Here is a 24,797-nt window from a genome sequence, read left to right as displayed (position 1 = left end):
TCGTTTTCCCTTTCTTTGAAATTGCAACGTTGCTAAGAATGAATTCATGCAATTGACCTTCTAAACAACAACATTTCGTGTTCTTGGACATGTAGTTTTTCACTTACGTTAGTTAGTTTCCCACATGCGGGTTAATATATTACGTTAATTCTTCAGTGTTGTTTATGAAACAGCACTTATCATTCAATACAGTAAAAGTGAAATGAATGAACTCAAAATGTTTCCGTCAATGTACCCTGTTCTTTTATGACAACTAACAATATTTTTTAGAAGAAGTGTTAAATAAGTGTACTCTAGGATTTGTACGAGACAGACTTTTCGAGACGAGACGGAGCTCTTGCACTAGAAACACACCTTTTCCGAGACGAGACATCATTGTCACGGGACGATACAGCCTAGTATATATATATATATATATATATATATATATATATATATATATATATATATATATATATATATATATATATATATATATATGGGTGGCCCATAATTATGTATATGATATTTCAAATACTGCGGTAAAGTAACTAGCAACATAACTTAAATAAAATTGAACATAAGCACATTATTCTCATACCTTTCCTTGCTAGAATTTTAACCTTTATTCTCCATGACATGGTCCATCAATTCACCATCAAAATCGATACATGCCTGGAGACGAAGAGCAACGTTGTCACAAGTAGTTGACAGACACGTACTGGTATCCTCCGGTCAAATTGCTTATGTGATATTAATATACTTTGTCCTTTAAAACATCACATAAAAAAAGTCAGGTGGTGTCAAATCGGGGCATCGACATACACACACACACACACACACACACACACATATATATATATATATATATATATATATATATATATATATATATATATATATATATATACAGACCTAATTCTTTAATTATAATTTGTTCTTAACATCTTTTTACTTATAAATTAAGCCCGGAATAGTCGAAACAAATAAATCCATATACTAGAATGTTATACTTAATCAATGCAGGGGTGTATACCTACTTTTGGGCCACCCGATATATATATATATATATATATATATATTAAATAGCAATACGCACTACGTCAGGTTATTCATATTTCAAATCTGCATGTTTAACGGAAACTTTACCACCACACTAATTACTCAGTTAGCTGTTACATACTAAGGACGCTACAATATCAAAAAACCCGTAAGTATCCAAATTTTGAAGCCATGTACAACAGTAATAACAAAAGTGAGGCTGACAAGTCAATGCGCGTCTTAAGTACCTGTACGGGTGTCAACTATTACGACCATGATGTGACTAATTTCTAACTAGCAGGAAGAAAGTTACTAGAAATTGAAAATTTTACTTTCTTCAAAACGTTTTTTTTTTTTCGAAAGGGTTATTAAAAAGTATCACATCGAATTACATAAACAGTTCACAATAAAGATAAAGAGCACAATGCCGCCTAAAGAAATTTGATATCTCAAACCGTTATGGAAATGTGGGTAGAGACTGCTATACTATTTAATATTATTATAATTATGGAGAATTTAGTTACATTTTTGATTATTCATATCTTGGAATCAATGGATTACCTCCATGAACTTGATTCCCAACTTTTGATTACCACAATCTGGTGAAAATTGATGGTGATCCATGAAGCAATTCTTGAGGTTTTATATCTCCGAGATGGATACAAGGACATACAGAGTAAGTATATAAAGGCGATTTGGATAAAGCAAATTCTTTAATAAACCATTCCATATTACAAGTAAAAAACGATAAAGAAAAATAAACCGTAATAACATGCATGACAAGGCGATAAAACTGTTGATAGTCAAAATCATAATATAAAAAGATTGTTACAAATGATGTAACACTATCATTACATATACATACTATAATATTGTTTTACATTTTTGATACGCATTGTTAAACAACGTTATGGTTTCCTGTTAAAATTGCCATGTACGTATCGTGAAAGCAAAAACTATGTATGCGTGCACATGAAATGTAAATGAAGTTCCATAACTTCCTTTCCCCTGTACAAAGTACACTTATTTACTTAGGAAGAAAAATCTTCATGATACCAAATTAGAAATATAAAAAATATGATTACAGACTAATGACTTTGTAATTCAAAATTAATGGTTAGTTAATTATCAAAAATAATAAGAAAACGAGAACTACCAAATGGAAATTAATATTGCAATTTATAAGTCTAATTAATAAAATTAAGAAAGGAAACTTCAGAAACGGTTATTAAGTTATCTGAATACATCATCACAGGATGAAAATAAGTTGTTCCATTTGATCTGTTAATTACACTTTTTCGGTATAAGTAATTTTTTACTAATTAAATGATTAGAAGATTTACTGGAAACCTGAACTTCGAGTATATTTGTCCCCGTCACGGGAAGGCCAAATGCTAGTGCATACGTAGTCTTCATAAAAGAATTCTAAGCATGAAAACAATAATAAATCAGCTGAAAATGCTCCAAGAACATTGCCAGAGCGAACTTAAAAATAATTAGTTTACTTTTTCAAAATTTATTATTAGTCAATAATGACTTTGTAATGACGCAATAATTATTGATCAATAACTAATGACGCAATAGTTATTGATTCAATGATGTAGTAATTATTTAGACAATAACTAGTGGCACGATGCTATCTTTACAATTTGGATGGTTGCTGTCACGCACTAAATGGAAATATGTAAAAGGAGTATCCGATATAACAATTTCATTTCAGCAACTAGTATGCGACAATATCTGAATGTTTTATGAGATGGGGCTTCTTTTCGTAAAATTTCCTAATTACTAAATAACTGTGTCTTTGGAGGTTAAAGGCTCAGAAATAAAAACTAGCCACTAGATTCTATCCTACTTGAAATTAACCTATCAAAATTATTATTACCTTTTATCTTCTTTTTAGCCAAAGTAAAGGCCCTTTTTTCTATATGCTTCAACTCTGATGCATTCGCACTCATCTTAGATATTTCTATTCAATTATCCATACTATATTAAGTGGGAAGTACATATTGTAAAATTTAAAGGTATGTCACTTTCTCAATTTTCATTTTCGTAAACACTTAGTCTAGGTAATCCATATGGATTAACTCTCAACTATCAGTACAATATGGCTACTCTTTAACTGAATCACACACACACACACACACACACACACACACACACATATATATATATATATATATATATATATATATATATATATATATATATATATATATATATATATATATATATATATAAATTTAAAACTACATTTTATAACTGTTTTTCATTTATCTACAGTTCTTATATATTAAGATTGGACGTATACATAACCGAACTATGGGTAGGTCAATAACACACTGGTCAATAATATCTCTGAAGTTTCCGAGCATAATTTCTTTTATGGTGTTTAAACACTTCCGTACATTCTTGGAAATCCTGGTTTAATTGTACCACAAAGATATTTACACAAATTAATCTCCTATCTATAGAGAAGCTTTATTTTTTTTAAAAAAATCAATTAGGTAAATCATTCCAAACATTGACAATAAAAACAACAAAAAAGTTTTAAATTATTGGGTGCGACATCACTGCAAGATTTTATCTAAAAGCTTGACATATTTTAATATACGCACATTAAAATAGCATTTTGTAAAATGAATGCGTGACTATGATAGATGTTGAACAGCACTGTAACATAGTGTTTGTTATATTTAATTCCGATATTTTTGTTCATAACGAACTTTATAAATAAAATAAACTTGCACTACTAACACACACTTATTAAAAGTATTAAAAAGAAATTAAATTGACTGTATCGTGGACGAAAAAATTAGATCTAGTCAACCATAATTCTTTAAAGAGAAGAATGTAAAATAATGTATTAATTATATCATAATCTGCTAGGCTATGCTCATTATGGATTTATTTCTTGTAGTGTTTTGTAGAATTCATATTACCGTTATAAGTAAAAATGATTTATATGAAATTGCCCCTGCTTTTGTAATTCTGTTCGGAGAATTGTAGCTCTTTCCGACAATTAATTTTTGGTAAATTCCCAACAATAATCCAAAATTTAATCAGCAAATTAAGAAAGTCACAACTGCAAGTGACTATTATTACAGATTAGAGCTCGGAGGTTGGATAAAATACCAATTTCTTAACGTTAGAGATAAAATTGAATTCGTCGTAGTTCATTTAGGACATAAAACATCGATTTAAATACAATTTATTTTGCTTATTTTAGTCTGTATTGCTTATATTGCTGCTTTGTCAAATATTGTCTCTTTCAAAATCAGGAGTTTATATTATTCTTACATAATAATCTAGGCTTTTTAAAATAGAGACTCTTCTTGTCCCTAAAAATTAAAAAAAAATAACAGAAACAACGTTTTTCAGGCAAAACCTACGCACTATTCCGATACAAGGAAACAATTTGTCACAATAAATGTTAGTTATAAATATTTAAGCCAATAAGCACCTGGGCAAATTAAAGAGAAATTGACGAGTGCTTAAAGGTGAAAAATGTACCAATCCAGATGCTTTTGCGTGCTTCTTAAATATTGCCTACTTACAATAATAAATTGCTTTTTAAAAATGCGTTGAAAATCATAATTATCAATTGACAAATTGAGAAAACAAATGACTCGTCATCATGTGTAATTGCTATTTTAATGAATCCTTGTGACTTCATTCAGTAGTGGCCAACAACTTCTTTCTTCGGACTGTTGCGTGTAAAGTTCTGTAAAATATAGTACTGTACGAGGTGATAAAATGCTGTAAATAATTTATGTATTAGGTACGCACAGAAAGAATTTCATGCTCCTTTCTTTAAATAATATTAGCTGAACATGCGCTCTCTACACAGTGCATCATTCACATTTGAGCATGAATCTCCTTGTCATTCTTCACAAGATCGATAAAAATCGGCAAGGGGTACCATAAAGGAGAGATTTTTTTCGATTATTTTTTTAAGTATCTCAAACCGTTTGCAAGATTGAGTCTACTTCCGGTTGGAGTTCCTAATTCATGTATGATCAGTGTTTTCTTTCTTCCGCAGGCAGTGTGTAGTAAGCAAATACATTACATATTCAATTAATTATAATGTCAGTGGAATATGGTGCTCATTAGGTAAAACACTGCAAACAATAAAGAAACATTTTAGCCTGGAGAAATGGTTATCCTTCGTTTTACATTGTCATTTGGCCATAAACAAACGCCTGACAGATATACAACCCATGTATACAGCTATATTGTGTTCCAATATATAACTCGTAGGAAATGATGTTTTACTTTTTTAAAATTTCAACACTTCCAGTGTACCCCTAAAAATGTAATAAAGAAATAACGGCCACGTTTTTTAAATATTCAATTAGAACTGGACAATCTACACAAAATTTGGAATCGACCAGTGAAAACGGCACGTTTCTTGCACTTGTGGTTTTCGAGATCTCATTGTCGAAAGGACTGGAGAGAAATATATAAACCTAATATACAGATTCTCTGTAAACAATGATCAATATTTCTACCTTATTTGGACACTATGCTTGATTAATTTCCGTTGTTTCTATGCCTTATTTACATCACTTAATTTACAAAGATGTATTTAATGACATATATATTTAAGTACTGTACGTATGAGTATGTACTGTGTGCTGTATGCTTATAACAAATAAACGTTCATAATTTAGTCTTTGTTAATATTGCTACTTACCTATCAATTATTACTACTACACAAATATTAAAATTTAAAATGAAATGCGGTCCGCAACTCTGAAGTAATTGAAAACCACTGATAGACATCAAGATTAGTGTTGTCCACGAGACAAGACGGGCTTTCTTGTTCAGGTACGAGACGAGAAAGAGGTATTTTAATATATAGAGATACTTTTTTCAAGACGAGAAAGCACTTTGACGGCACCTATTTTTGAGACGAGACTCCCAAAATTGCGTCTCATGGGCAATATTACTCAGATCTCACTTGATCTTCATCAGACTTAGTGAGTAAGTAAACCTTGACGTATAAGTTATAGTAAGCATGTGAAATAATTTTTTGTTCAGGTCTTTGGTTCCCAAATTATGAGCTATCAAAATTAGGGTTTGGACTAATATCGTAACTTATGTGGGTAGGAGGTAACTGCCTCTCCCCCATTTAAGATCAATACAAAACTTTCTTACTACGATACGATACAATGTATAATACTAGGGGCCCCAGAAACTATATATAATTCTTAAGGCTTAAAGAAGTGTCAAATATTGTCCTCCCTTCAATTTAATTAGTAAAGCATGGAATGTCCACCATATTCCGAAAACAACTGAAAATAGTTTAAGACGGCCCATGATCTGAACAAAAAGGTATTTTCCTAAGGTGAAGCTAAATACAATCTGGGCCCTACTTCTTGTAAAAGGTAACTGGGGCCCCGGAAGTTGTAGAAATGTTTATTAAGACTTGAAATTTAGAAAAGTTTCATATTTATTTTATTTTAATATTTTTGTAGAGAGTGAAATATTAATGCTTTCCCCTCAGGAAAAGTTCCGAAATTACGGTTAGTCAAATTTTCCAAAAGAGTTATTATTTTCTCAAAATAATAACCTAATAATCTCTTGTTATAATAATAGTTTGCTAAAAATCAATGAAGGGCATTTCTTCCGCGATCGAGAAAATGACTAGTTTATACACTTATCAGCTCACTTCAACTAAACAAGAGTTGCTTAACTCATCTATTTTAGAATTTACTATTTTTGTGGGTGCCTACACTGTATTGTTATATAAAAGTTCATTGAGTAGACTATATATTTTTATATGAACTTTCATGCTAGAAGCAGGAATCTCATCCGTGTGTTCTCTTTTAATAGGCGTCTTTTGGCCATCCCGAGAGAAGGAGAAGGCTTCAGCAAGTGTAAGATGTATCGAGGAAACTTCACTGACTTGCTGAACTCTAACCAAAAAGTGGATGCCGAGAATTGGCCCACCGTAGACTGTATGCACGGCTGGGAGTATAATTTTACAGAAATTCCCTACGAGACTATAACGACAGAGGTAAGTCATAATGACAATATTTTCCCCTCCCACTAGATAAATAAAAACGAGTTCTGTAATGACAATATTGCTTTACTACCTATAACATTCAAGTAGCATTTCATATTACTTATTAAAAGAAACAGCAAGTGGCAATTTTCAATTTTTGTTATCTACCATTTTTGTGTGAATATGAACATATGCTCTTTTCACATTTTTTTAAAATTACCTTTCTGTGTTATTGTTAAGTTTCACCTTTGTAACTTCAATTTCAAGCATTTCCATTCTAACTAGAGCTCTCAAATTTTGTACAGATACATCAACGCGATGACAAAACCTACTTCACATAACTTTCGCTGTAGCTTAACGTTAAGGCTCGTCGCCAACTTCATTGTAATTTTTTTTTCGAGTTTTATTGAATAACTTAAAGACAATGAAGAATATAATAAATTCGAAAGTAAGCTATGAAGTTAAGGAATAACTCTTTCCAAACTTTTCTTATAGATAACTTATTTGGATAGGCAGTTTATAACGTCATAATGGTTGGGTACCCAAATTTAACACTACACGAAAAGACTTGAAAACAATTATTACTTCGTGTAATAACATTTCGTAGATACTATCTGGCTCATTTTCACCATTTTTGATATCCTTTATTGTCTTCACATTATTTACTAAACATTAAAGGAAAGTGAATGTAAGCTTAAGGAAGAGCCTTAACGGTAATATTAACTGTATTCATTGTTCTCTACTGATTTATATCCTACTTCGTTATGCAACCAAATATGCTCCGGAGTTGGCATTTACAGTAGAACATCAAGGAAATATGCATAGCTAAAATAGTTCCACAGTTGTGCCCTTTAGGCTAAAGGGACCCATACACTTTTATTTTATTGTGTAGTTTATCTTGTGTGACGTCATAACTGAACGATAAGATTACTATGCGAACTGCGCAGTTTAGACAAGTTTTCACGGTTATTTGGACTGAGCAACAGAACCGTTTTTACAAAGATAAAGGGTGCAGTTAACTGTGGTAAACGTATGTACAGTAAACGTAAACTGAAACGGCAACTGCTCGATAATCTGAACTTACATTGATCGTTCATTGTTCTTATCCAGCTTTTAGTACAGTAGCACTGCGCATCAAAAATGAATCTGTATGGCCCCCTTTAAGGACACGGATGATTAAGGCCGGGTCTTCCGCGAGACATGGTAAACGTGCGGTAGACCACTATCTATCTAATAGACATGACATATAACTCTTTATATACAGCAGTCACAGGGTTCCCAGGATTAACAAAATAAATCCTTCAGATTAATTGAAGAAAAGCAGCTTCTGACTACCATTTCTAATATTCTGGAAAAATATTTGCCGCCCTCAGAAGTTACCACTCCTAGGCACGTGCCTATTGGGCCTATTTGGAAATCTGTGAGTTCATTGGATACTGGTTGGATATGAGTTTAGCATCCCTATCAGCACCGCTGGTATATGAGACATGGACCTATCGGATCCAAAACTCATGAGCTCCCACCAAGAACATTAGTATATTTTTGTGTTGCAATTATTTTTAACTACACTGCCTCAGTTTCCAACTAAAATTATTTTATGTTAAATATATGCGTTTGTTAAATGAAAATTCTGAATGTCACATATTTTCCTTCCCCCTTGCACATCATGAAATCTTTCTTTTTTCTCTCTCTAAACAATCTGACAATCCTAGCTCCACTCGCCCCTTTTAACTTCTGTTCTCTGCTTTTGGTAGCGATGATAGGCGACCATGAGAGGAAAACTTTACAATTATTCCTCTGGAATTTTGCTTTGTTTGTTTTCTCTTATCCAAAGTTTAGATATTAAATTAATTTTCATTCCTGGCTTGCTTCAGGATCTAATTTACTAAGCAAGAACTGCCTTCCGCTACAGCCCAGAAAAGATTATGGCCTGCCAGATGGCTTTTAGTTACGTAATGTGTGGTCTGCACATCGAATCTCACCGCCCCTACGTCTGAATTCTAGACCAAAATTCGTGACCTCTTAATTCAAGTTTACAAAGTCCCTTATTGTCTGAAGATTTGATGTCAACGCCGATAAATTAAATATTCCTGTCAGGAATCGAAGTCATTTGATCTCAAAAGTATTACCTTTGTGTCACTAATAGGATACTGAGAAGTTCTTACAATTGGAAATAATCGTAAGGTTTCCTGATGTAGGAGAAAAGTAAGCCCAATTTATTGTAAAATATGAGACTTCTGGAAATGAAAGTTACCTTCAAAACACGAAAATGAACTAAGTATACCTGCTACGTGCTATTAAAGATTACAGATTACATTGCAGAATAATTGAGCTCCACGTTCGATTGAAAAATAATAGTAACAAAATTTCAAAATCTAAACCACCATAATGTGTTCAAATTTCAAGACTTTCTCACCGGAATTGAACTCTGGACCTTGTGGCTAATTGACTAGTATTCTCCTTTTGGTGCAGAAGACATGAATTCCATTCCCAGTGGGAGAAAATATTGTTAAGACTCAAAGTTAAAATGTAGTCCCCCATCTTCTCGGTGGTAAGATGCGATGTGAAACTAATTACTCAATCATCACCTTGAAAAATATGTGACATCTCACTCACGGTTGAATTCTTTTCAAGCAGACTTCAACATTTACAAGAAAATTTGCTAAGTTGAGCGTTTTGACCCTATCATTCAACATATTTATTTCGCTCTGGTTTCTTGAAAATAGTTTTGAAAATAAACACTGAAGTTTTTAGATCTCTGAAGTAGTGAGGAAGCATGGGATTTACATTAACTACGGAACAAAGTTGTTGTAAAAATCCTTGTACTCCATAACGCAAGGTCGTAACGTCCAGCGGAATCACACTACACGTGTTGGGAGTTTGCGGAACTATGGTAAGGTATTGTATTTTAAATGACAATTACACAGTCGATGCTACAATTGACATTCACACAAACTAAATTGCCAAATTAATGAATAAACATGTATGCACGCATTTTATGATGACAATTACCATAGTAGTAGGTTACCCGTTAGTTTATATATATATATATACATTGCTATTCGCATCTGTGTGATTCATCCAAATGACAGTAAAGAGAAAAAGTAAACTGGATTGGAATTCTAATTGGGATAAGCGGGAGTTCATGTGGTCCGGATCCCATATTAAGAAGTAAGTCCACGTCTCATATAGCCTCGCTGTTGAAGGGAACGCTAAGCTTAAAATCTAGTTAGGATAAATGTCATTACCTCTCTTAGGTTACGGTTGTACATGACAGTAATAAACCGCTTCGCATATGTGAGTTAGCTGCTACAAAAGAATAGATCTTATTCAATTATAAAGATAAGCATTACCCATTTATGAAACCAGTTATACTTTTCAATAAAGCGGGATTGCATAACACACAGGGGTTAACTGACTATCTTTCACGTCCACATATAGCCATTATTTATGAATGTCTTGTCTTGCAAGTGTTGTTGCTTACGATACAGAGTCGAGACAAGAATTACATTTTAAAATCGATACGAAAAACATGATAATTCTCGTCTCGTTTTAAAGACGAAACGAGAAATTTCACGATTGTCGTGTGCAACACTAGTTCACTCAAGTCTTAGATCGCAAGCGCTGATCTGATATTACATGATACGTAGTATAAAAATTATATGAATTGTGTGAATGAATTTACTTTATCTATTTTTTAGTTCATTCTTGACGGTGGAATAATGGTAGGCTTCCTACTCCTTCATAGCTATGCTGCTAACAGTCATGCTTTCTGTACATGTGTTCGCGGGTTCAGTCCCCAGTGGGTATATCAAACATTAATGAAACCCGAATATTGATTAAGATCCCGCTTTAAGCAATAGATTTTGTAGGCTATTAAATTTTCCCGGTATCGAAACGTGACTTTAAACTCGAATCAACCAACTCCAATATTTTGTATTATTTTATATTTGGGTCCCGGCCTTTGATGAAAGAGGTCCCGGGTTCGATTCCCACGAGGAGTACATTGAAAAATTTGAATACATTGTAGTGGTTCGGATTCCACTTTAAATTATAAGTTCACGTCTCAAATGCATGAAAATAAATAAACAAAAATAATTTTTCATCTATAAAATGAAACATTTTCACCTAATTATGTGTTAAATTAATCTTAGTCACACATATTATTAAGATATACCAGGAAAAGAAACATACTTGTATTTAACCATATGATTGGTTAACACCGTTTGTTGAGATTATAACCACTCATTTAACCCACAAACGCCCAAGACCAGTTTTATTCGTTAGCAACTGCATTGAACAATACCGTGTTACATCGAAAACCTGAGAAGTAAACTAAACGAAATTCGTACAACAAGAGAACGGGTAGTGTGCCTGAAGTGGAACAACGAAAATTTGGCTAAATGAATGATAAAGCCCATGTAACGTAGTGAAAAATAAAGTGGGTCACTGGTGGCACAAGGGGCGTAGGACAAGGTGGCTCAACAGTAAAGTGCTTAACTCTGGTGCGATTTGTAACTACAAGTCCTGTTGTAGTTACAAATGTAATGTTATTTAGAATATTATATTAGGGAGTTAAATTTTGGGCCCTTGTCTCTTTTATATCATATGAGGAAGTTCGTTTATGTAATTGTTGGGGCGATGTGCCAAGATGAAGGAGTTTGGGTGTAGGGTTGACAATACCTAAATGGATACCACAAGTGTAATCGTTTAGAAGATGATAGATCTATTTAGCTTATAGTGAGAGTTTGACGTAGTGTTTGATAACTTGCGTAAAATATAAGTAGAGTTGAAAGAATGTGTATTGTTTATTATGTATAAATATATTTGTGTTTGATACGGAAGTGCAACTTCCTGGAGAGACCTTGAAATTAATTTACCCTAAAAATACAAATCGCTGAGCACAGAAACATTTATTTAAAAATAATAAATGTGTGACAGTTTCGCCAACTAACTGAATATATTGGCTTCTTCAGACACTCGGAGCATCATTGGGGTGTCTGATGAAGTCAATGGGCCGTATAAATAAAAACGAGCTCTTGCTTCTGAGCATTTTCTCATAAGAAAGCTAAGTATCGAGCACCTGCTCTTTGTTTTGGTATAAATGAAACTTTCCTCTACTCGTTCAGCAAATGTTCCGTGACAAGTAGTAAGTGCTGTCCTGTCTCCTTTCTTCAATAGAGGAAAGAAGAGTTCTTAATATCAAACATTCAAAAATATTTACAAATAAAGCTGTTTTTGAGATACAAATTTCAAAATGTTTAGCATTGTATACAACGCATTTATGCATAAAACTATTTTTAAGGTATTTAACCACTTGAATGAGAAACAGTCTCAGAATACATCGAAATATTTGTAGCTTATATAGGGTCGAAAACAGAGTACGCCATTTTTGATTAAAAATCCTTTCAAATATGATTAAGGGAAATCACTATTTTCAGAATAGATTCGTGGAATTGTCTGCAAATAAAGATATCCTAACAAAAGTTCATCTTCCAGAAAGTAAACGGAGAAAAACTGTTGCATTGGCTAATATAAAAAGTCAACTGGAACAGGAATTTAAAATTCTATTTACAGAGAGTCAAATTTAAATATATATATATATATATATATATATATATATATATATAAACGAGATTGAAGTAGAAATCTGATGTCAAACGCAATGGAAACAGATCAATTATGTTAAAACAATGGGAGACAAAATTTCTCGATCTCCCGCAGGCAGAATCAAATCCATGCCTTTCAAAATTAGCAGGTAGATACATTTATCCGTTTGCCTTATAACTAAGGCCCGGGTCTTCAATTGTCACGTCAAATGTTCAGATGGTGTATTAAATTAAGTCAGAATTTCTTTAATAGAGGATGTGTGGAGAAACACTAGAAAAATCGTGTTGTTTATTGCGCAGTTATCCTCCTTGCGTTTACTATTCTGTCACATTTACATGTTTGTTGAAATTGTGATTAATTTCTAATTATTAATACTAATAAAACAAAATTTTCTCTAACTGATTCTGCCAAAGTTACTCCCCGTCAAATGATACGCATTTGGCATAAAAGGAAAGCTGCTACGTTGTTCAACACTCCGTCGACAAACACACCTTCAGTTTCTTTGTTCGACGCCGACCTTTATATCATATTATTGTTATCAAAGATGAAATCTGGAAAAATATTTTTTAAAAATGACTGTATATAAGAAATTTACAAAATTATAGATAAATACTCACTATCGTATAAGACGAACCGTTTTTAATATGCTTTTTTTTTTCAATCTATGGAAAGAGTGTAGATAACTGGTGAACCCTAGACGCAACTGATTTTAGATTGAGTAAAGTTACGTTAGTTTGCTTCAGAAATAGTAAAGCGAACTTATGTAAGAAATATAATTTAGTAGCACCTTGCGCATTGTACAGTCTTGTTAAAAAAAACTTGTGTCACCCATCTCACTTCGAAAAGTACTATACTCTTACCAAAGTCGTAATTAATCAAATAAACGTAGATTTTGTTTAGCTAATCAATATCTTTATTTACAGCCAAAGAAGTGCATGCCCTACGTGAAGTTGTCATAATATGGCTTTTCGAAGTAAGACAGTTCATGAAATAAATAATCTGGATACACATCAAAATTTACAAGGAAAAAAATAATATTTTCTAATATTTTTGTCTTTGCTGTGATTATATTAAGTTTGCTTTATTTAGATTTCACTTCCTAAAGTAATTCCTGCAATATTTTCAGAAGGAATACAGATCGGAGTTGATAAACCGTTGGCAGCCATATAGGCTGCTACCGAAACTGAAAGCATTGATTCGCAAAACAGGGTAGAAGAGTAGAAGCATTTTTTTAAAAAAAATGATTCAGTATCCCAAGAGCAGCTCCATCTTCTTTTTCAAAACTAAACCAAACAGATCCCTTGTTCGATTGGAAATTATGTGAACTTATAATGCACAACATAGTGACAACGGTATTTCTCGGGATTTTCTCTTTCTTTGCACGTTCTCATTCTACTAATTCTTCTATAATTAACCACTTAAGTTTATTATCTATCATTTTAGACTAAAAAACATCACGTTGCATTTCTCTACATATTTTCTTCCTTCACTTTTCAACGCATCAAAAGTACCAATAAATAATAATATGAAAAATGAAATGCAATTTTTAAGTTTTACGTCCCACGGTTATGCCGGCTAGGAAGAAAGTAGGAAGAAACGGGAGAACCCCGCCAAAACCCACGCACATGGTGTTTGTCCACCACAAGGTTCACTTGGTGGGAGCAGGGTTTGAACCCGGGACCCCATGCACCAGAGGTGAACGCCACTGAGCCACCGCGGCCCCTAAATAATAATAATTGTGCATATTATGACATATATGATCATCAAAATGACATAGATAAAAACTTTAAAAATAACCTTGTCGTATGACTGAAGCATACAACAATATGAATAAAGATGAGTGACAGAATAGTAAATCTATAATTTGACTGTGCAAGGTCACCTAATTTCCTTTCTCGTAATATTATTACTTAAACACTTCGTTAGTTCATGCACTTAAGAAACAAAAGGGTTGCATTGAATTCCAAGAATATTATGAAATAAGTATATATACACTTTTTGCTTCAAGTACACTTTACTGTAGCACTTACCAAGTTTTCCCTTGCTTGTTATATTATGAAAAGTAAATAATCTATATATTGCACACCGGGTAACTTCCACAATGACACATAGTTATTCCTCTCTTCGCGTCCTGTCCTTGTTAATAAAATAAATATCAAGCATGATACAGCGTTAGGAAAAGTAACCGAGTCATTTGCATTTTTTCTATTACATTATACTTCAAGAGAAGGAAAATTTCACTCTTCTCTGTGAAGGATGCGAAGGAAAGAAGGCCTATGAAAAGCCAGAAGAAGCCAAATATCAGGAGTGAGTCAAGCTGTCATAATTTAAGAGAAAGTCATGTCAATTCTTTTGTTGCAACATTTCGTTTTTGCTTTAATATTTCAAGTAAGCAACGTCAACAACAGCCATAGCTATAAGTGGGCTTTAAACTTATTAACGAAAAGCATCCACTACGCTTTGTAGAATGCAGTAATACCAGCATATTAACCCTATTCGTGAAAAGTGTGTTGAATTGCCCAACAGCCATTGTTTTGTGATTGCAATAATATTAAAAGAAAGAAGTGAGAGACGTGCACATTCTGCACATTACAAATATTATTCATGTTGATTTATTTATTGTAATTGTAATTGTAAACATATTTAATGTTGTAACCCACTAACGAAGTATACATGTTTACAACTATAATATAGATCTACTTTCATGTCACATTAAACTGTACGGTATTTAAGAAACTTAAGAAAAATTGAAATGTCATATTAACGAAATATATTTTCATAATGCTTAGATTTAATAGTGGAATTCCTACAATCAAATCATAATTCCAATGATTTCATTGCAGCACAAGAAACCAGTACGTAATGACAACTTATTCCGAGCACATTTACAGGGGTTACTTGTTAATGTATTACGGACTTTCAAATTGCAAGAAAGTAATATTTTACTAATAGGATATTCGTGCGGAAATTAGTGGTGTGCACAAAAATCGGTTTTTAGAAAAAACGAAACTGGATTTTGAAAATTTTCAAAAAAACGGTTTCGGTTTTCTCCAAAACCGATTCGGTTTTTCACCGGATCCAGTTTCGGTTTTCTTAAAAACCGGTTCCGGTTGTTTCCGAAATTTGTTCTATTTCTGACCAGAATAATGTTTCGTTGTCCTCCGGAAACCGAATCGGTTTCCACAGAAATAGATTGTCTTCCAAAAATTTTCACCGAAACCAGTTTCGGTGAAAACCGAACTGGTTTTGAAGAAAACCGAATCCGGTTTTGGTGAAAAAACCGAACCGGTATTTTTAGAAAACCAAAACCGAAAGCGCTTTTGGAGAAAACCGAAATGTCGGTTTTCGGTTTTTTTTTAGGAAACGGGTTCCGGTTTTTATAAAACCGGTTTTGCCCATCCCTAGCGGAAATACGGCTTATTTCAAGTGGTCATTTTTATGGAATGATTATTTCCGTGATTTATTAGTTCTGTTACTTATGATTGTTTCATGTGATACGCGCGTGAAATGGAAATGCGCGATATTGTTGATAATGGAAGAGAACACTTACACATACAATACTTTAACTATCACTTAAAATTCGTTTCAATATGCTATGATTGATGGCAATTACTTATATTCACACTCTCATTCCTTCACGAAAAATGTTTCACATCGTATTTTACCTATACATTTTCTATTTGGTAAAACCGTCTGCTAGAGTGAACCAAAATATTCTTCGGAAAATGAACATAAAAAATGTATACATTGTATCTCGTACTTACCATGCAACACAGCTTTACTTTTAACAAAATGGCAATATTTCACATTTCTTGTGAAAATCAAATGCATACCTTACACACCAATCCCATTGCGCAGAATATTATAATTATATGCCGCAGCTCAAGCAGCCAAGTCGGCTATTTCACTGAAACTTTTTATTAGATTAAAACAGGCACAAAATGGCTCGATACGAGATGGACGATTAACCTGTTATAAGTAAATTTGTTTTACACACTTATAATGTAATTAAGGAGGAAAAGTGGCACGAAACATTTTTAAATTGTAAAACGTATATTTAAGATTGTAATAAATTATCTAAAGTAATAAATTGTTACAAGTACAAAAAAAATAATTAAAAAATTAAGCACAAAGCTTCCCTATATGACTATAACACCATCTTCTTCCCCACAAAACACACATTCTGTGTTTGCAATCAATTTTGTATCTATAGATATAAACGTATTGTTTTAAAAGATATTACAATAACAATTGGTTCAGAAATGGCAGTTTTTATATATATAACTTTCATGGTAGTTTCGAGACGTTATTTCACTTAAAAAAAAAAAAAAAACAGTAGAAAATAATGGTGTAAAAGTACTTTCTGAACACAAGGCTAAAAAAAAAAAAAAAAAAGATCATTAGTACAAGGGGCAGCGAGTTACAGAATTGGAATTTTCGCTAACATTTTACTTATACAAGAGAATGAATATTAAATATTTTTTTTTTTTTTTTAAGAAAAGGAGTTTGATTTACTAGGAACTTCTATATAGCATATCTACTATGTCCATGTGTCTGTCTGGAAGTCTAAATCTCAAGGGCTATTAGAATATCACCAGTAAATTTGGCCAGGATGCAGAGGGTCAGAAATTAGGAAAAAATTTTCTTGATGTGCAAAAAGACCTCGCTGTCGGCGCACCCAATAAATCTGTTACTCTTTTACTCTTACTCAAGTTTCTTGATGGGGTTGATTCGAAGATATAGACAATCGAAAATCCATTCCCCCATGTATTCCTTGGAAGTAATTATAGATATCATCCTTGCTTCATAGATTACCTGCAGTGCTGTTAAGATTAGCGAGTTAGTACGAGATGGTAATTCTCAGGATGTAAAACACTAAACTGTCTGTGGAATGCAATGCTAAACTGAAATTAAATAATTTTCTACTCGACAAACTTGAAAACTAAAATATTTTCTATTTTCAAATATTCATATCTTAAAATAAAATTCATTTAATTTGAGTAAAATGTTGTATTTAAGCCCAAGCTTGATAAAATTTAGCTACCAAAAACCAAACCAAATTATATGTAAGCTTCGATCCAAATGTAATCGATATTTATAAAATTAAGGCATATTTAAATTAATGCCTTAATATATTTGCAATCGTTTCAAATTAATCAAATTATTTACATTCAATTACCAGACATTAAAGTTAACTATTTTCTGTCAGGTCAGTCCGCCCATTTGTGATATATGGATCATTAATTGTGTGTATGGGTCGCTAATTAACGTATTCGTTGCTACAAGGTCATTTTACTTAACTACTTCTCAGAGTTTCTCGTAGTATTACGATTTACTTTTACTGCAAAAGTGAAGACTAGTGGATAATACTAAGTGCTGTGTATTAATATCCTTGTTTTGTTTTGAGCTTCCTCGTAGTTAAGTAGTCTTTGAAGAAGAGCACTGTCTGCTGCATTGCAACGATTCATTCATTAATTCCAGAACACAAATTCGGAATTAAAAAATAATTTTTAAAAACTTTAAGCAATGCCAATTTTATACAATTATTCAGTTGTGTCTTATAAGTATTTCATGTATAAACAAATTTTGAGTATAGTTCTGTATATTCTTGAAGATTATTATACATGTACAGTCGCGAACATTAATAAATGGAGGCTGAAGCCATTATTTCTCATGGTTCCAACCTCCATTTCTTAATGTTTGTGACTGTACAAAATAATGTTTGATACCGTTTCTTTGTTAGTGCATCTTCTAGTGAAATTCTTTTACTTTTAGTTTAATTGGGTCTGCGAACAAAAAGACCTCCAATCGATCGCACAAGCGCTGTTCTTTGGAGGAGCCATTGTTGGTGGATTACTGTTTGGATGGATTGCAGACAGATTTGGGAGGATTCCAGCCTTGGTGGGTACAAATCTCATCGGATTTGGTGCAGGATTGGCCACTGCATATGTTACAACATTCTGGCAATTTGCCGTGTGCAGGTTCCTGGTTGGCCTTGCATTCGACAATTCATTCACAATGATGTATATCCTAGGTGAGTTCATACCTGGTAGTATACTAGACACATGCAACTTTAATAATATATTTAGGCCATAGTAATAAATTACTACTAGATTATTTAATTGGTTGTTTGGATCGAAGTGCATAGTCTCGTTCAGCACCAGACGTGGTGAAAGCTTAATGTGGGATCCGAACCATATGAGCTCCCTGTGGGTATCCCGCAACGAATAAACGAACACTTATTATTCCTACTGAAATAATAAAGACCTTTAATTTGACTTTACACTGCAGTGGATCCTTGGTTTATGTATCCCTCGGTTTTCGAATAATTCGATTTATGAACAAGTATTGTGACGGATTTTCCCCTTGGCTTAGGCTTACGAACAATATTTTGGGATACGAACGCACATGCACAAACCTATACCGTTAATTCCATCTTATGTTTGTCGTAAACACCTGTCAGAGTTCTGTGTTCAAAAACTACTTTCTACTCTTTTTTACTCTTTTTGTCTTCACATTGTTTTGTTTAATTTAGTGTTACTAATTATTAATTTATTACTATGGCCTAAATATATTATTAATTTAGTGTTACTTTTAAAAAGCATAATGCTATTTATATTCTTCCTCACAGAAAACACTAAAAAAATGTTTTTAATAAAACATACGAGTATTATGGTATGTTCCTCTAGCTAGAACAGAGTAATAGTATTTACATTGATAATTTCAATAGGGGAAAACTATTTTGGTTTACGAACACCATTACGGAACGAATTAAGCCCGAGAATCTACTATATATACTTTTTAAAGGGTTGCCAGATCCTACATTTTCCTCGCAAGTTGTATGTTTTTCTGGAGCGTTTTACTGTACAATATATAAGTAATGAGTAGTAAATATTCGATAAATCACTAATCAATAAAAATATTTTTTATTCCTCTAAAAATTTGGCAGCCCTAGCTTTTTAGATTAAAGCGAGGCGATGCATAAAAACATGAAAGACACGTTTTATATATATTTCTCTCACCGTTTCAGATTTTTCGGGGTTGCAACGGACTTTATGCACACGCTTAAAGATTTTAATAATGAATAAAGTGCTGCCCTCAAACGGAATGCATGAGACCTCCGCAATTTTGGTAACCGGTTTTGATCTTACCTTGACCCAATCTTTCAGGAAATATATACATCACCCTCAATTTGTGGGTTCAGGTTCAAGTACATCCCTAGTAAGAGTAATAACATACATTTAATGACATATGTGGAATTAGAAATATAAGTTGTTCATTAATCCTTAGTTTCAATATAACTTCTACAAAACAAGCCTCATTATTCATTACTATGATTGCTGTTATCCCTTCTATTTATTTGTTTTGCAAATTTGTTATTAAATAGTCTGATCACACTACATTCCAGACAGAATTGTAAGGTGTTCATGAGCAAGCAATCAAATCTCTTCTTACACTTTGGTTATTTATGAGTAACTACTTGCGTTGCTCTTGTCAATATACTTAATAAAATATAAAATACGATATTTGGTACTTAAACTAAAAAAAATTGTATCCTATTAGTTATACAACCTTTCGTCAAACAAAGTGTTAAAAACAAACAGAAAACTAACACTGATATACAAATATTCAGATCATGCCTTGCCCCCCCACACACACACACTTTTAACGTCCAATCGCCGCCACTGCCTGGGATTAAACCAAACTAGCACTGTATCACATAATCAATCATGTCCTACGTTTAGAATTAATTGCCAAGTTTAATGAGTTTGATGGACTGTATTTTAAGAAAATGGATATACTTGAACGAATGCATAAAATAATTATTCGTTTTATGTAAAAAAAAAAAAAAAAAATCTATTCTTCATCTAGACATGCAAATGTATGAAGCAGATCATAGAAAATACGTAGAAAGAATTATTAGGGCTTTTCATCGCTTTCCGATTCCTTTTCACATTTCATTGGAATAACTTAAATAATAATTAATGCACTGAGAGAGAAAAAAACTGATTTTTATTCTACAAAATCCAGAGACGTAAAATTTATGGGGATTCGGTATCACACATACACACAAGATTTTCTGTATCAGGTTACGTATAAGTTTGTTTCTTAGCCAGGATCAATCTGTGCAGTCGCAAATAATTTAAAAGGAAATCATATATGTCCTTCGTCAGGACGTGCAGGATATAAATCATGCACTTTGATAAATATTATCTGGTGGTAGTGTAGACACTATACAGTGTGGAAAATCTGTCACAACACGGATTTTCTAGGATTGCACTTCTCCTACCGCGGCAAGAGCAGAGCCAGAAAGCAATCTGTAGCCGGAATTTACGAATTTTCTTTCTACATGTGCTCGATTTTTCTCTCCACGTAAAATTAACAATTTTTGAGGGTAGACTACTTATTGTTAATAAAATGCTATCAAATATAAAATTTAAACTGAATGAATTTTTAGAACAAAATGAAAAAGGAAATAATGTTTTATGATGACCTTTTATTAGTATTTTTGATAAATTGCGAAAATCTTCTGACACGTATCCAATGCAAAGGTTTACCATATTTCTCATTAGAACAAATTTGTGTCGATAACTCCAATCATTCTTGTAAGGTCCTTGAAAAGAAGTAATCAAATGGCGCAAGGTCCGGAGATCTGGGTGGTTTATTCAAGTGGTGCCTCATTCAATTCATTATCCTCGAAAATGCTTAGCATTGAAATGCCCCAACAACTATGGTAAAAGGTGACAGAGCTCCTTTTTGTTGAAATTAGGTCTATATCAGCTTTAATAACAGTATGCCAGCTAAATGCGGCATAAGAAAGCTTTGCAGCATATGCAAGTAGATTTCTGCTGTCACAGCAATGAGGGACAATCTGGACAAATTGCCTTACCTCTAAAAACCAGGCGCCTATATCAGAATATTCTACTTAAGTTGAATTGCATGACACTGTCCTCTGTTCAATGTAGGTTATTAGGAGCTCATTATCGTAGCTATATTATGTTTATTGACCTAGGTCTGTAGGTAGAAAATGTATTCATTACTTCAAATAACATAATGTTCCTTATCTATGCTGCAGAGACCATAATACTCCACAAGAAATTCACAATACTCTACACGAATAATCAGCATCCTTAAGGCTAACCGAGCTGTGTAAGAGTACAATGTAGGTATATAGGTGGTGACAATGCAAGGAATCAAACTCGTGGAATACATCTGTTCGTAATAGAAAATTCGTAAATTTCAGCTACATGTGGCTTTCCTGCCTTATATTATTATTATAATTATCTCGAATTACACGAGCTGTTATCTAGTATAATGAACATATAACAACCAGTAAATACATTACTTTGCAAAAACATACTGCACTACATTTGTAGCCTACGGGACCCGTTTTCTGAGTCACTTTGTATACTATTGCCAAACTTGAAACTAAATTTGCGGAAGGTCAAGGTGACCAGAATTTTCACTTGCGAAAACAGGACGCATACGAATCGGCTACGGAGGGGGGGTTCTGACTTCCAGATTGAATTTTGGGACTCAGCAGTGTTTTCAATTTACAAAATACGCAAGTAAGAGTGATAACACACCGTTTCAAACTTTACGTGTACCACACAACCAACAATGGTTCCCGATTGCAAGTTCTACACAATAATTCTTTTAACTAGTTGAACACTCAGAATTCCCACTCAATTCCTACTTGAAAAACGAACATTCAATTCCCATTTGAAAATTCAGAAGTTCTAGACATGGCTGAACCTTGGCAACGAGTGTTGATACGCAAAAGAGTAGAATTTGCATTGACGATTTATATTTTGAATAATAATTACGGGACACCTAGGTCATTTTTACTTAAAAACGGGACATTTAGGCGTCCCGTTCGAGAATCAGAAAAAAGGAACAACGGCAAGGGCGCCCATCAGGGGGGCAAGGTGAGGCGCTGGCCCCCTTCCTTTAGAGGCAATTGTGCTTCGAAAGATCGAAAACCCAATAGCTATTTTAGAATAGTTACCGCAAAATTTCAGACTACATTTGAAATGTCGGTTATACTTGCCTCCCCTTGGAAACCACAACATGGGCGCCCTTGGACAACGGTTGGAAAAAAGAGACTGTCCCGGCTAAAACGGGACGTCTGGTCACATTGCGGAAAGTAACTAGACATTGCTTTAATAAATTTATAATAACGACTTCGCATAAATCCTTAAAATAATAATTAAAAAAAAAAACACTTTATTCTTCAGCGTAATCCCTGTTACACGAACTAATAATTGTGTTGGAGATCATTGTTGTAGTATTTAGATTTCAGTCCCGAAGAATCATCACACTTAAAACCACATCAAAGGAGTTGTAAGCTATATTTTATAAATTCAGTACTATACGGCTCAATTTCCAAATTTCTAGTGTTCAGCTTTGTCTGCCTTTATTCACAATAATAATAATAATAATAATAATAATAATAATAATAATAATAATAATAATAATAATAATAATAATAATAATAATAATAATAATAATAAAATGATGTACAAATTCAAGAAATAATTATTTCACTAGTAATAACTAGGCCTATTCTGCACTCACAGTTGAAATTTACGTTAGTGCGGGCAGAATGCTTTAAATTGCGGAGAGCAAAAATTAATCAGTATAGGATCTATACAAAAATATATACCATGTTGATCCAAAACATTGCAATAGCTTTGCTTTATGCACAGAGGCATGTAATAAATTAGTATAATCATTGTTCTGATGTTATCTCATGAGATAACATGTTACCCTTCCTGCTGGTCTAGCTATCTATACATGCGTCTTTGATGCACGTAGTCCCGCGTTCGTTTCTCGGTGGGAGAGCACAAAAAAATAATTTCGTAGTAATTTATTTTCATTAATCATCCGTCTTCTCCTAAAGGGAATAAACGTGGAACGTTAAACTAAAATTTTCATGAGAGATTTCTCACTGAATACTCTTATTTCTTAAAAGAAAACTGTACCCATTTAGATGTTGAAAAAGTGCAAATGTCTCCAATAAATGAAACAGTATTTTCGGTGTATTTTACGTGAAACAATATTAAGTATAGGTTGGAGCTATATTTTTTTTATACCTCCAACCTACTATACAAGCATATACCCTACACATACACATCATTGGCGTAGCTATGATATTTTGCCTGGAGGGGACATCGCCCTTTCTGAGAACTTCAAGAAAGTTTCACCGAACAGAGTTTCAGCCTGTCCCTATGGTTCAACCTTGACTTTTTCTTATAAATGTGAAATTTTCCGCAAAAAATACACTGAAAAAATTTCTACCATACTTACTATAACAATAGTAACAAAGAATAGTAGTGCTAATAATAGTAACAATAATAAGTAAAATGTAATGATGATAATTATAAATCATCTGCCATATTTATTTGTCTCTATTATTTGCATACATATTTTTTTTTTCAAAGATAAACACCAACGTATATAAACATTGATATAAAGCGAGCGTCTTGATTTAACTAACCTCAATGAACGCTATTTGAATGTCAAGAGAACTGGAACATGTTTCAGCCTCGCTTGCTAAGTGCCTAGCGCAACTACACTGAGGAGTGACGAAATAAGAGGGGATTGCTTACAGTACACACTCAATTAATACGTGACTTTCTCAAGTCGGAAATGTTTGCACACGTACACTTTTCAATCTGTCTTTTCTTGTGGTACTTAATTAATGGAGTGAGGAGAAAAATAGATAACCTTCAACTCGTTGGTCACTTTTTTGTTTACCTAAGGTTATTAGCCTTTCGTTGCTCTTGATTCACATAAAGCTTGATCGAATGCTTGATTTTTGCTTCCATGTCTCACGTTTATGCTCAAGACTTATGGAGACTCGACTCCCACTGGAAATCGAACCTGGGTTCATGGACAACAAAGTTTAGCTTTCTATACAACTATCTGCCATTCGAGGTCCTATAATAATGTACTATGGTACTGTAGTCACGTTGTTACATCGAGTTTGAAAAATGAGATGATATCTTTAAGTTTTACGTCCCACGATTTTGCCGGTTAGGCTAAAGGAGACGGTGCCGATGAGAGATGAGTGAATTGGTGGAATGAAGAAAGTGAGAGGAAACGGGAGAACCCCGAGAAAACCCACGAGCACGGTGTTTGTCTACATCTCACT

The 24,797-nt window shown here is 33.2% G+C and overlaps 1 protein-coding gene across 1 annotated transcript in view; it reads left to right on the top strand.

Annotated features, from left to right (window-relative positions):
* Positions 1-24,797, top strand: part of LOC145660535 (organic cation transporter protein) — a 144,659-nt gene that overhangs the window by 64,668 nt on the left and 55,194 nt on the right. Inside the window, exons 2-3 of the mRNA XM_081725726.1 lie at positions 6,859-7,042; positions 18,416-18,674. Of these exons, the coding sequence (XP_081581852.1) occupies positions 6,859-7,042; positions 18,416-18,674 (443 nt within the window). The remainder of the gene's footprint in view (positions 1-6,858; positions 7,043-18,415; positions 18,675-24,797) is intronic.

This window comes from Thermobia domestica, chromosome 1 (genome assembly GCF_964235325.1).
Source record: "Thermobia domestica chromosome 1, izTheDome1.hap1.1, whole genome shotgun sequence".
NCBI classification, from domain to species: domain Eukaryota; kingdom Metazoa; phylum Arthropoda; class Insecta; order Zygentoma; family Lepismatidae; genus Thermobia; species Thermobia domestica.
This window is presented reverse-complemented; position numbering and strand designations above follow the sequence as displayed.